The 13361-nt window shown below is 36.8% G+C and overlaps 1 protein-coding gene across 1 annotated transcript in view; it reads left to right on the top strand.

Moving 5' to 3' along the window:
- TSBP1 (testis expressed basic protein 1) overlaps positions 1 to 12070 on the top strand; it is an 85578-nt gene extending 73508 nt beyond the window's left edge. Inside the window, exon 26 of the mRNA XM_060190809.1 lies at positions 10785 to 12070. Within this exon, the coding sequence (XP_060046792.1) occupies positions 10785 to 11788 (1004 nt within the window). The 3' untranslated portion in view covers positions 11789 to 12070. The remainder of the gene's footprint in view (positions 1 to 10784) is intronic.
- Positions 12071 to 13361: the final 1291 nt, after the last annotated feature.

Here is a 13361-nt window from a genome sequence, read left to right as displayed (position 1 = left end):
ATTAACTAGTGATTTATATGACTACATTTTACTAGCAGTGTACATAAACACCATTCCCACCACCAAAAGACTGTGACCCATCCCTCCCACCCACTCCCACCCCCCACTGGCCCAGGAAGCTGAATGTCTACCCCTTACCACAGGGTGTTTACTTTGGTGCCCTACTTACAATCTGGTCAGGTCCTGCTTTTAGTTTCCCTTTCAGATTTCTTACTCAACATCTGTTGATGAGTGGGATCATCCCATACTCATCTTTATCTTTCTGACTTAGCTCACTTAACATAATTCCTTTTAGCTCTGTCCAAGATGGGTCAGAGAAGGTGGGTTCATTGTTCTTGATAGCTGCATAGTATTCCATTGTGTATATATACCACAGCTTTCTCAGCCACTCATCTGTTGTTGGGCACCTGGGTTGCTTCCAGGTTTTAGCTATTATGAATTGTGCTGCTATGAACATAGGAGTACATACCTCTTTTTGGTTCGGTGTTATGGAGTCCTTGGGGTATAACCCCAGGAGAGGAATTACTGGATCATATGGAAGGTCCATTTCTAGCCTTCTGAGAGTTTCCCAGACTGCTCTCCACAGAGGCTGTACCAATTTACATTCCCACCAGCAGTGCAAAAGGGTTCCTCTGTCCCCACAACCTCTCCAGCATTTGTTGCTGCTGTCCTTTTTGATGTATGCCATTCTTACAGGAGTGAGGTGGTATCTTAGTGTTGTCTTAATTTGCATTTCTCTGACAATCAGTGACCTAGAGCTGTTTTTCATATGTTTGTTAGCTTTTTGGATCTCCTCTGAGGTGAATGTTTTGTTCATATCCTCTGCCCATTTTTGGATGGGGTCATTTGCTTTTTTGGTGCTAAGTTTGCTGAGCTCTTTATATATTTTGGTGATTAGTATCCTGTCTGATGTATGGCATGTGAAGATCTTCTCCCATTCTGTGAGGGGTCTCTTTATTTGTTTCATAGTTTCTTTGGATGTGCAGAAGCTTTTCAATTTGATGTAGTCCCATTGGTTTGTTTCTGCTTTAGTCTTCCTTGCAATTGGGTTTGATTCATCAAAGATGTCCTTGAGGTGTAGGTGGGAAAGTGTTTTACCAATGTTTTCCTCTAAGTATTTGATTGTTTCTGGTCTGACATCTAGGTCTTTGATCCATTTGGAGTTGATTTTTGTTTCTGGTGAGATAAAGTGGTTCAATTTCATTCTTCTGCATGTTACAACCCAGTTTTCCCAGCACCATTTATTGAAGAGAGCCTCCTTCTTCCGTTTAATCCTTTGGGCCCCCTTATCAAAGATTAGATGTCCATAGGTGTGGGGATTTATTTCTGGGCTTTCAATCTGTTCCACTGGTCTGTGTGCCTATTTTTGTTCCAGTAACATGCTGTTTTGATGATGATGGCTTTATAATATAGTTTAAGGTCTGGGAGTGTGATGCCTCCATTTCTGTTTCTTTTCCTCAAGATGCTTTTGGCAATTCTAGGTGTTTTCAGGTTCCAGATAAATGATTGTAGTGTTTGTTCTATTCTCTTAAAGAAGCTTGGTGGAACTTTGATGGGTATTGCATTAAAATTGTATATGGCTCTGGGGAGAATATTCATTTTGATGATATTTATTCTTCCAATCCATGAGCATGGAATATCTTTCCATTTCGTGGTATCAGTTTCTATTTCCTTGAGTAGCGACTCATAGTTTTCAGTATACAAGTTTTTCACTTCTTTGGTCAACTTTATTCCTAGGTATTTGATTGATTTTGCTGAAACAGTAAATGGGAGTAATTTCTGGATGTCTTCTTCAGATTTAGTGTTTGCATAAAGAAATGCCACTGATTTTTGTACATTGATTTTGTAGCCTGATACTTTGCTATATTGCCTAATAACTTCCAGTAGTTTTCTGCTGGATTCTTTAGGTTTTTCTATGTATACTATCATATCATCTGCAAATAGTGAGACCTTGACTTCTTCCCTTCCAATCTGTATTCCTTTGATTTCTTTCTCTTGCCTGATTGCTATGGCAAGAACTTCCAATACTATGTTGAAGAGTAACGGTGACAGTGGACAGCCCTGTCTAGTCCCCGATCTGAGGGGGAATGCTTTCAGCTTCTGTCCATTGAGTATGATGTTGCTGTAGGTTTGCTATATATGGACTCCACTATCTTGAGGAATTTCCCATCTATTCCCATTTTTTGTAGAGTTTTGAGCATGAATGGGTGTTGGATTTTGTCAAAGGCTTTCTCTGCATCTATTGAGATAATCATGTGGTTTTTGGCTTTGTTTTTATTGATGTGGTGAATGACACTGATTGATTTACGGATGTTGAACCAGCCTTGCATTCCTGGGATAAATCCCACTTGGTCATAATGAACAATCTTTTTGATGTGCTGTTGTATCCAGTTGGCCGAGATCTTGTTTAATATTTTGGCATCTGTGTTCATCAGAGACATTGGTCAGTAGTTTTCCCTTTTTGTTCTGTCCCTATCAGCTTTTGGTATCAGGGTGATGTTGGCTTCATAGAAGGTGGAAGTGAGTATTCCTGTTTCTTCAATCTTATGGAAAAGCTTCAGAAGTATGGGTACTAACTGTTTCCTGAAAGTTTTGTAGAATTTGTTTGTGAAGCCATCTGGTCCAGGACTTTTGTTGTTGGGAGATTCTTAATAATGGTTTCTATTTCTTTGTCTGTGATTGGTGCATTTAGGTTTTGTAGTTCTTCTTGGTTCAGTTTTGGAAGGGTATATGCTTCTAGGAATTGTTCCATTTCTTCCAGATTCTCTAGCTTGGTGGTGTATAGTTCTCTATAGAAGTTTCGCAGGATTCTCTGGATTTCTGTGGTGTCAGTTGTGATATCTCCTCCATCGTTTACAATTCTATTAATTTGAGTCTTCTCTCTTTTTTGTTTGGTGAGTCTGGCTAGGGGTTTGTCAATTTTGTTTAATCTTTCAAAGAACCAACATTTGGTTTCATTGATCTTTTGTATGGTTCTTTTATTTTCAATGTTGTTTATTTCTGCTCTAACTTTAGTGATTTCTGCCCTTCTGGTTGCTTTAGGGTTCCTTTTTTTGTCTTCCTCTAAGTCCTTGCGGTGTGCAGTAAGGTCGTTCATTTGAACTTCTTCTTGGTGTTTAATATGTGATTGTATGGCTGTAAGTTTCCCTCTCAGTACTGCTTTAGCTGTGTCCCAAATATTTTGATAGGTTGTGTCTTCATTTTCATTTGTTTCCAGGAACATTTGAATTTCCTGCTTGAGTGTCTCTCTGACCCAGTGGTTCTTAAGGAGTATGTTGTTTAGTTTCCAAATTCTGTGACTTTTAATAATTGTCTGTTTGTTGTTAAATGTTAGTTTTACTCCACTGTGGTCTGAGAAGATACTTGGGATGATTTCAATGCTCTTGAATTTATTGATGCTGTCTTTGTGGCCTAACATGTGGTCTATCCTTGAGTATGTGTTATGTGGATTTGAAAAGAAGGTGTATTCCAGTTTTCGGGGGGTGAAGGACTCTGAAAATGTCCAAATGTCTGTCAATCTCTTCATTCAATTCTCTTGTATCTTTGTTGGTTCTCTGCTTTGTTGATCTCTAAGTATGAGACTGAGCTATTGAAGTCTCCCACTATTATTGTATTACTATTGATGTATTTTTGAAATTCTTTCAGTACGTGCTTGAAGTATTTAGATGGTCCCTCATTGGGTGCATAGATGTAAATCTATTGTGTCGGAGATGAAAATGGCTGTTCCTGCCCTTTTTTGTGGTCCGTTAGCCTGTATGACAGTTTTCCATCCTTTCACTTTAAGTCTGTGTTTATCTTGTTGTGACAGATGGGATTCTTGCAAGCACCATATGGTTGGGTTATGTTTTCTAATCCATCCCACAACTCTGTGCCTTTTGATGGGTGAGTTTAAGCCATTGATATTTATTGATATTATGGATTTAATGTATTGTAGTGCCATTGTTCAAAAAAAAGTTTTTTTGTTTGCTCTGATATATTGCAAGTATTATAGTGATGTTCTTGTTTATAAGAGGTCTTTTAGAACCTCTTTCAGGGCCAGTTTGGTGATGGTTGCTTCCTTTAACTGTTGTTTGTCTAAGAAGGTTTTGATCCCTCCATCTAGTTTGAATGAAACCCTAGCAGGATATATTATCCTTGGTTGAAACCCTTTTTTATTCAGGGCTTGATAGATATCTTGCCATTCTCTTCTGGCTTTTAGAGTTTGAGTGGAGAAGTCTGCAGATAATCTTATGGGTTTTTCCCTGTATGTGACTTTTTGTTTCTCTCTTGCAGCCTTTAGGATCCTTTCTTTATCCTTACTCCTTTTCATTGTGGCTATGATGTGTCTTGGTGTCTTTAGGTCTGGGTTGATTCTGTTTGGAACTCTCTGGGTCTCTTGAATCTTGATGTCCTTTCTGTTATTCAGGTCTGGGAAATTTTCTTCTATTATTTCCTCTAGAATGTTTGCTTCCCCTTCCTCTCATCCTCTGGCAGGACAATTATACGAATGTTACTTCTTTTGAGATCATCCCATATGTCTCTGTTGTTGTTTTCAGTGTCTCTCAATCTCTTTTTGAGCTCTTTCACCTCTTTTTTAGTTTTCTCTAACTCATCCTCTGTCTGACTAATTCTGTTTTCTGCTTCTGTTAGTCTGCTTTCCCTTGCCTCCGCTTCTTTCTTCATTACAGCTATTTCAGCTTTCAGTTCTCTAATTGCCTCAAGATAATCAGTATTTTCCTTGGGGGTCTCAACTGTTGTTTCCCTAATACTGCCATTCCTTTCCTCCAATGTTTTTTCATTTCTGTGATTAATAAGTTTATTATTGCTTGCATACTTTTCTTTTTTTTTTTAATTTTTTATTTAAGAAAGGATTAGTGAACAAAAGCATAAGGTAGGAGGGGTACAACTCCACACAATTCCCAACACCCAATCCCCATAACCCACCCCCTCCCCTGATAGCTTTCCCATTCTCTATCCCTCTGGGAGCATGGACCCAGGGTCGTTAAGGGATGCAGAAGGTAGAAGGTCTGGCTTCTGTAATTGCTTCCCCGCTGAACATGGGCGTTGACTGGTCGGTCCATACCCCCAGTCTGCCTCTCTCTTTCCCTAGTAGGGTGTGACTCTGGGGAAGCTGAGCTCCAGGACACATTGGTGGGGTCTTCAATCCAGGGAAGCCTAGCCAGCATCCTGGTGGCATCTGGAACCTGGTGATTGAAAACAGAGTTAACATATGAAGCCAAACAATTTGTTGAGCAATCATGGATCCCAAGCTTGGAATAGTGGAGAGGAAGTGTTAGGGAGGTACTCACTGCAAACTCTAGTGTAGTCCTGCTTTCAGGTATATATTTTGCAGTAGTTTATGGATATGTGTGCACATAAGCTCTCTCTCACAGAAACTGGTGTATATCTAGGTTATGGGACTTTGTTAGAAAGTGAACTACCTGAGATGAAATTAGAGTGTACTATTAAAGGAAAGGTCTCACCCGAGTAATGAAGCTGAAGGGTTGTCATTCCACACGTGAAGTCTCTGGATACATTCTGAGGTGAAGCATGTTGAGGTAGCAATCGTTGCTTTGGTTAGGTTGTGATCGGCAGATGCAATGTTATTTGGTTTGGATTGGGAGATGCATATGGGAAAGTGGGCCCTATCCAAGGGTTCCAGGACTGGGGGAAGTAGGGGCTCTATAGTGAAGATGTGAGGTTCCTGCTGTCTTAGGGTTCAAAAAGACACTCAATAGTTAATATTATCATCACATTATTTGTTAATTGGGTTAACTTTGAAAAGTCCCTTTGTTATGGTTTGCTGGACAGTACCCAGTATCTTGTATATAGCTGTGCTATTGGAAGCTTCTAATCTACTTGGTCTAGGCTTTTGAGAGAGTCCGCATATCAAATACATAGCCTATATATTAAAAAGATTCAGTTTGTCTTTTGAGAAACTTTGAGACATACAATTGATTTCCCCCTCTCATATTAATTAGCTACTGATTTATATGTCTACATTTTGCTAGGAGTGTACATAAACACCATTCCCACCACCAAAGGACTGTGACCCATCCCTCCCGCCCACTCCCACCCCCCACTGGCCCAGGAAGCTACATGCCTACCCCTCACCACTGGGTTTTTACTTTGGTGCCCGCTTGCATACTTTTCTTATCTATGGTTACTTCTGGCTGATTTGTAGTTTCTTCTGGGCTCTTGTCTTCATTCATTGGAGTAGCAGTTTTATTTATTTTTGATCTACCCATTTTTTTGATTTATGTGTTTCTTTTTTTAATGCTCTGTTTTCCTCAGTTGTTGTGTCTTGAGTAAAAGCAACACTGTACTAAATACCTTTATGACAATTGCACTCACCAACCTCAGGAATTACAATAGCAACTGAAGCAAGTATTGAAGCAGTTTAATCACTACCAGTTAGCCAAACAATGTCTCCAGTCCATGAAAAAATATTAATCAAATCCCAGTGAAGAGGAAAGAGAAAAAAAAGAAGGGATAGCAAGAAGAGACAGTTATGCAAATCTACTATCCACTGTATATTCTAGGAGTAACAAGAGGGGAAAGGGAAGTAGAGCAGAGATACACACATAAAGAGTCCACTCTGAGTCAGATTTCTTCCCCAAAATAATTCACAAATTCAGAAAGGCAAAGAAGAAGGAAGGAAGAAGTGTATGACAAGATAAAAAGAAAAAAAAAAGAAACAAGAGAGAGAATAGAGAAAAGATAAGAAAATAGCTGTAATTAAAGAGCAGTGAAAGGAAAGGGTTTTTTTGATTACTTTATTTTTAATTTAATTTAATTTAATTTTTTTAATTAGCTAGAAGGAGGAAGGGGAGAGTCTGTAGAGGAGGTAGGAGTAATGAGACAAGTTCCTCCCACAATAGATAAGATGCCCACTACCCTAGCAATGAAAGATACCCTAAGAGTTAATTCTGATTAACCTAAAGGGGGGGGAGATATATGCCATTATGTAATATTAATAATAAAATAGAGCAGGGTAAAAAAAAACCCTGTCCCAGATTACCTTAAACCTCGTGAGCAGAGGCAGCTGATTGTTAAGAAAGAAAAAAATATATACGAATAAAAAGAAAACCTCAGGACTAGACAAGGATCGCTGAAATAGACGGTTATGCAAATTTACTATCCACTGTATATTCTAGGGGTGGCTAAAGGAGGAAGGGAAGTTGAGCAGAGATACTCGCAGTGAGAGTCCACTCTGAGTCAGAATTCTTCCCCAAAATAATTCCCAAACGTGTATCAGTGAATTCAGTGAAAGCACACTGTTTGGTCATGTGGGAGATGGGGCCTGTGGCTTTTTAAGCTGTAGGATTAAGGAAGAAAGTATGACAAGAATGAGAAAATGAAAAAAAAAGAGACAGAGAAAAAAGAAAAAGATATGAAAAAGAAGAGTAATAAAAGAGCGATGAAAGGAAAGAGTTTTTTATTTATTTATTTATTATTTAATTAGCTATGCGGGGGGAGGGGGTTGGCAACTTAGAAAGAAAAAAGGCCAGAGGTTTCAGAAGGGAATAGACTTAGAATAAATGATACTCCCTGGTGGGACAGGAATCTTGGTAAAGGAAGAAGCTCAGCAGGGGAGCCTGCTAAGAGCTGGTCCCCAGGGACTGGTTATGGGGGGGGAAGGAGGAGGAGGAGCACTTTGGGAATAATAATTTAAAAGAAAAAAAATTTTTCCCTTTTTTTCTACTCTATTTTTTAACCCAAATTAAGTTATAGTTACCTCCTTGGTGTCACCGCTAGGACCCCTTATTGACTGGCCTACTAAAAGCAGAAAATCCTACTGTTTCCAGATGATGTGGTCAGAGTTCAAGCCACTAGCAGCTTCTCAGTCTGCCATCTTCCGGGAACCACCACCAGTTATGAGTTTTCTTTACAAAAAGAAAAAAGACAATGAGAAGGGATTGTAGAACAACTTGATTCATAGAGGTGAATTTTTTTTATTTTTAATAACTTTTTGACACTTTAAAAAGAATTGATTTAACCCTTTTAATTTTTTTCTTTTTAAAGCATATTTTCAACAATATTTCAGACATATTCTTCATATTCAAACATTTCCAGTTGAGTTATTTTTTTAAAAAAAGTTTAACTTTTATTCTTTGTTTAAAGAAAGACTAAAAGCAGTAATTCACCAATTTCCATAATCTGCTCAAATGAGTCTCTTACTTTCTCACTTCCACATTCAGCTAATAAGACTGTTACTTCTTAAATGTTAACTCTTGGTCTGAGAACTATGATTCGTCTCTCTAGAGCTTAACAGTTTAGAGTTTAAGTACCTAATGAGAATAGTTTTTAGTATTTTCCATGGAATGTTTTCTATATAACTTTAAGCATATAACTCAAAAAATAGTAATACAGATATCATTATACTTTTCAGCTTTAACAAAAATTAATCCACTTTAAATTAAGATAAATTAAATCATTGGGATAATTACCAAAAGTTTTATTAAACTTCTCAGTTGTATTTGGCTATTATTTGCAAAAAAGAGGAAAAAAGAAAGAAAAATTAAATAGAAAAAAGAGAAAAAAAGACTTTCACCTAGGGCTTACAACTTTTGATATCACAAGATTATAAAGTCCAAGGAAAATAAAAAGTTTATGCACTATCCAGTAACCTGTAGGAATGGTGAGAGATACTTAGAATTTAGTGAAGTATAGTTTGTGGCTTACCATTACAACACAATATTGTAATAAAAGTGAGCCTTATTTTATAAGTTTTAACTATTGTAGTTTCCTGGAAAACAAATTCTAGGAAATCTAATGTGTATTACTTAAGTATGAGAAAAAATACAGCATAAATGTTAAAATAATTATGGGTATAAAGACACTATTTGATGGAATTATAGGTATTTATCATTGTAGAATAGGAAAGAATGCATTTCATAGGAAAGTTAAAAGCCTCACTGAAACAAGCTCTTTTCCACATCACACCACAATACATCCCCCACTCAAAATAAGTGTCTACTGTCAGGTATAAAGATACTCTGGATTATTTTTAATACAGAAATATTTGGGATATTTTGTCAGTGTTTTCTGTTTAAAAAAATTGAAAATGAGTGTGTCTAGAATAAAATATCAGTTCCCTGATCTTATTGAGGAACACTAGGAAGGAAAATGCATAAAGTGGTTCAGAAAATATCACTGAAATACTCCTAGTGTTATTTTTATTTTGATATCAAAAGTTTAAATTTCAAAGAGAATACAATGAACTATGTAAGATTTTTAATTTGCAGTTCCCATTTACTAAATACAGGTGTATCTCACTTTTTACAACTGCCAAAAGTCAGTTAAATATATGTCAATTTTTCAAACATAAAACTCTAAATGTAACAAAAAGTTCTTTCTGAAAAAGAGAAGCCGAGTAAAATTTTAAACAAAAACAATCCTTCTGTAATGCAATTACCCATGCATCTAAATAATTTCATTGGAACTAAATATGCCTTATCTTATTAGATCATGGCTTTTGCCTGTATTATCTTATAGTAGTAATAATAACCAACATTTAGTCACTACTATGTCCCATGCACTGTGTTGAGAGCTTTACTTAGATAATATTATTTAGTTCTCAGAATACTTTTATGAAGAAACTACTACTGTTGTTCCCACTTTATAGACTAAAAAAGTGAAGCTGCCCCAAGGTCACCCAGATAGGAGTCAGAATTTGAACCAGTTTGTCTCTATAGGGCCTGCTCCTTAAACATGTATCTAGAAGTATTAAATAATTCTATAAAGTGTACAGATCCAGCTAAATGTGTGGGAAAAATGAGTCTTGGGAGACTAAGTATTTAACGAGCAGAAATGCTTTGGTTCTAGATGCTTTGGTTCAACTTTTACATTCAGTGTTCTGTTCTTTCAATATTAAATATTAGCTATTAGATTTTCTCCAGGCAAAACATGTCTCTCTTCTATAGCATAACAAAAAATCAAAAAAGGAACTACAACTACACAATTCTCCTTAGTAGCACTTATTTCCCCTTAATTGAGAGAAGAAAATCACCAAAAAAAAAAGAATAAATTCAAACTTGTTAAATAAAATAGAAATTGAGACATAACAGAGTTGCTATACCTATACATGAAAATAAGGACTTGAAATTTGTAGTCAATAGCTACATATCCTAAGAAACAGTCTCTGGGGGTTGGAAAGGTTTGGGTTGGAACTGAAATCCAGAGTCTGAATAATCAGGTTCACCTCCACCATTTACTGTTTCCATAACTATATTCATAATCATTTCAGCTTTTTCTGCCTCAGTTTCTTCAATTGTAGTATATGAATAACAATAATATCTACCCTCTGTGATTACTGTGAGAATTAGATGAGTTCATCCATATAAAGTATTAAGAGTGGTGAGTGACTGGTATATGATAAGCACTCATAACTAGTAGCTAATACTAGTAAATTTTGCATAATGATATGTATCTTTATCCAATTTGGAAAACTTGCTAAATTCTCTTTTCAATTCCATGCTTCAGAAACATAATACCACTTCATTAGAATATACTTTTCTTACATAACTATTAAGCATTATTGATAAGCTACAGTATACTATACAAATACCACTTTATATTTTACCTTTTCATTGACCAGCTATTGAAGTCAAGGATGTTATAAATATTTGTATGATTTTATACATAGAGTCCCACCACTTTATATTATCAATAAATCTCAAGTTATTATATTTATTAATGTTAAGACAAGTGAAAAAAACAATATCAAAGGAAAATAAGAATAAAAAGCAAGTACTTGATATCTGAATCGTGCACTTTTGTTGTATGCTTAGTTATATTTCCAGGTTACAAGGATGGAGAACTTGCAAAAAAATCTGATTCCAAAGCCCATATTCTAAAACATGAAAGTTCCACAAAGACTCAGAGTAGCCAAGAAGAAACCAAGGCACCTCTAAAGGAAGAAATTTTATTCACAGCCCCTAAAGAACCTATGGCATCAGCAAACAAAAAAGAATCAGAAAGCAAAGCAGAGGGTATTGACTTGGAAAAAGGTGAGATAGAAATCAAAGTCAAGGCAAAAGAAAGTGATGCTGAAATACTAAAAAGACAGGAAGCCCAAGAAAAGGAGAGTGACTCAATAATGCCTAAAGGACAGGAACCCCAAGAAAAGGAGCATGAAAGTGGACCAAGAAAAGAGCAAGAAACCCAAGAAAAGAGTGAGGGTGGAACACTCAAAGAACAGGCAGCTCAAGGCAAGGCAAGTGAGGCTGGAATGTCAAGGGAACAAAAAACTCCAGAAGAGAGTGAGACTAGAATACTGAGAGGAAAGAAGTCCCTAGAAAAGAAACGTGAGGCTGAAATACCAAGAGAGCAGGGAGCCCAAGGCAAGGTGAGTGAGGCTGGAATGCCAACGGAACAAAAAACTCCAAAAGAGAGTGAAACTAGAATTCAGAAAGAAAAGGAGACCCAAATAAAGAAAAGTGAAGCTGAAATACCAAAAGATCAGGGAGCCCAAGGCAAGGTGAGTAAGGCTGGCATGCCAACAAGACAAAATACTATAAAAAGGAGTAGGATTAGAATACAGAGAGGAAAGAAGTCCCAAGTAAAGAAAAGTGAAGCTGATATACCAGGAGAGCAGGCAGCCCAAAGCAAGAAGAGTGAGGCTGGAATGTCAACAGGACAGGAGGCACAGGAAAAGAAGGAAGTTTCTAAGGATCAAAACAAAGAAAGGAAAGATGAACAGAATATGAAAGATACAGAAGAAAAAGATGCTAAAAAAAGAAAAGTGAAAAAACCAAAGGTAAAAAAAGTAGCAGAAGCCAAGGATACAAAACAAAATGTTCAATAAGAGTATACAAGAAAACACAGACCAAAAAAGGCGTCATAATGAGGGTGAATTAAAAGAAAGTCCATAAGACAACTCGTCATTATGAGTCCCCTCCTACAGATACAAGTCACATTCCATACACTGCTTCAATAGATCATGATCGCGGGATTCCTTTACACATCTTCTGTTTCTGCTCTTTGGAAGTTTCACTATTTTCAGATCTCTCAAAACAAACCTTACTTTCCAAATGCTTGTTTTATAAGTTAATACTTACATTATTTAGTCAAGAAAGCCTGAAAACTTTCTGAGAGAAAACATTTTGAATAAATATATATATATAATAATTTTGTCAAGTATTATATCTCTATGAAAGCCTAACCAGTCCACCAACCAATAGTCCCTCATGGTGGGACTAATATTTACAAGGCAATGTTCTAGCAATAAAGAGCATGCCAGGGACCAGGTGGTAGTGCACCTGGTTGAGTGCGCATACTATAATGGGCAGTGATCCAAGTTGAAATCTTCCTGTTCCCAACTGCAGAACGAAAGCTTCACAAGTGGTGAAGTGGTGTTTCTCTTTCTTCTTTCCCCTCACCCCCACCTTCTCTTCCTTTTAGATTTCTCTCTGTTTCTATGCAATAAATGAATAAATAAATGAGAAATTGTATACCAAAAACTATAAAGTATAGTCTCTGGGTCCAGATGGTGGCTCACCTGAAAAAAGAAGCATGTTACTAACTATGAGGAATCTGGATTAAAACTCTCTTTACCACCTACAGAGAGAATCATAAGTAGTAGAGCTTTGCTTCTCTCTGTGTCTCTCTTCCTCTCTGTCTTACTGCCTATCAAAAGAAAAAAATAAAAGGCCATTGGGAGCACTGGAGTCATCTTGTGTGCACCAAGTCCCAGCACATAATCCTGGAGGCAAAGAAAAAGTCACAGTCCCTGCAATCAAATAGCTTGCAACATATACAATGGTATATAGCTTACATGACAATATCATTAAAAAGCAAAACCCAAGTGTCAAATGTAGTTTAAATAGACAATGTAAAAGAAGGTAGTACCTTCTTAAGAAAGCAAATAAAATAGCTAGTCCCATGGGGAAGGGACCGGTTGTAGGTGGTGTGTCTAAAAAGATGGCTATGGATTGGAAAAATAGTTCACTTGGGTAGTGTGCTGATTTCTCTTATGTATAACCCAGGTTCAAGCCCAGTCCCTGTTGCATTGAAGAAAGTTTCAGTGCTGTGGTTTCTTTCACACACACTCTCTCTCTCTGCTTCTTTGTCTCTGTCTCAATCTGGAAAAGTCATCCTGAAGTAGTGAAGCCCCAGTCACAATAAATACACGCACACATATATACATGGCATTAATATTCTGAGTAACATAAAGTATAAGAAAGGTAAATGGATTAAATACTGGCATGCACTAGGGAAAATAATTTTGTAGTTGCAGCAGACTCACGAGAAGCTTACTAAGGTAAACATTTGTAAAGGAATATTAGAAGATTCTGAAGAGACTTTGAAAACAAACCAGGAATTCATATTTTATTCTATAGGATACTAGAACCCTTCTCGGAATTTAAGAAGAAAGATGT

Source organism: Erinaceus europaeus, chromosome 4 (assembly GCF_950295315.1).
Source record: "Erinaceus europaeus chromosome 4, mEriEur2.1, whole genome shotgun sequence".
Classification (NCBI taxonomy): domain Eukaryota; kingdom Metazoa; phylum Chordata; class Mammalia; order Eulipotyphla; family Erinaceidae; genus Erinaceus; species Erinaceus europaeus.
The sequence above is the reverse complement of the archived record's forward strand: the minus strand, read 5'-3'. Positions and strand labels throughout refer to the sequence as shown.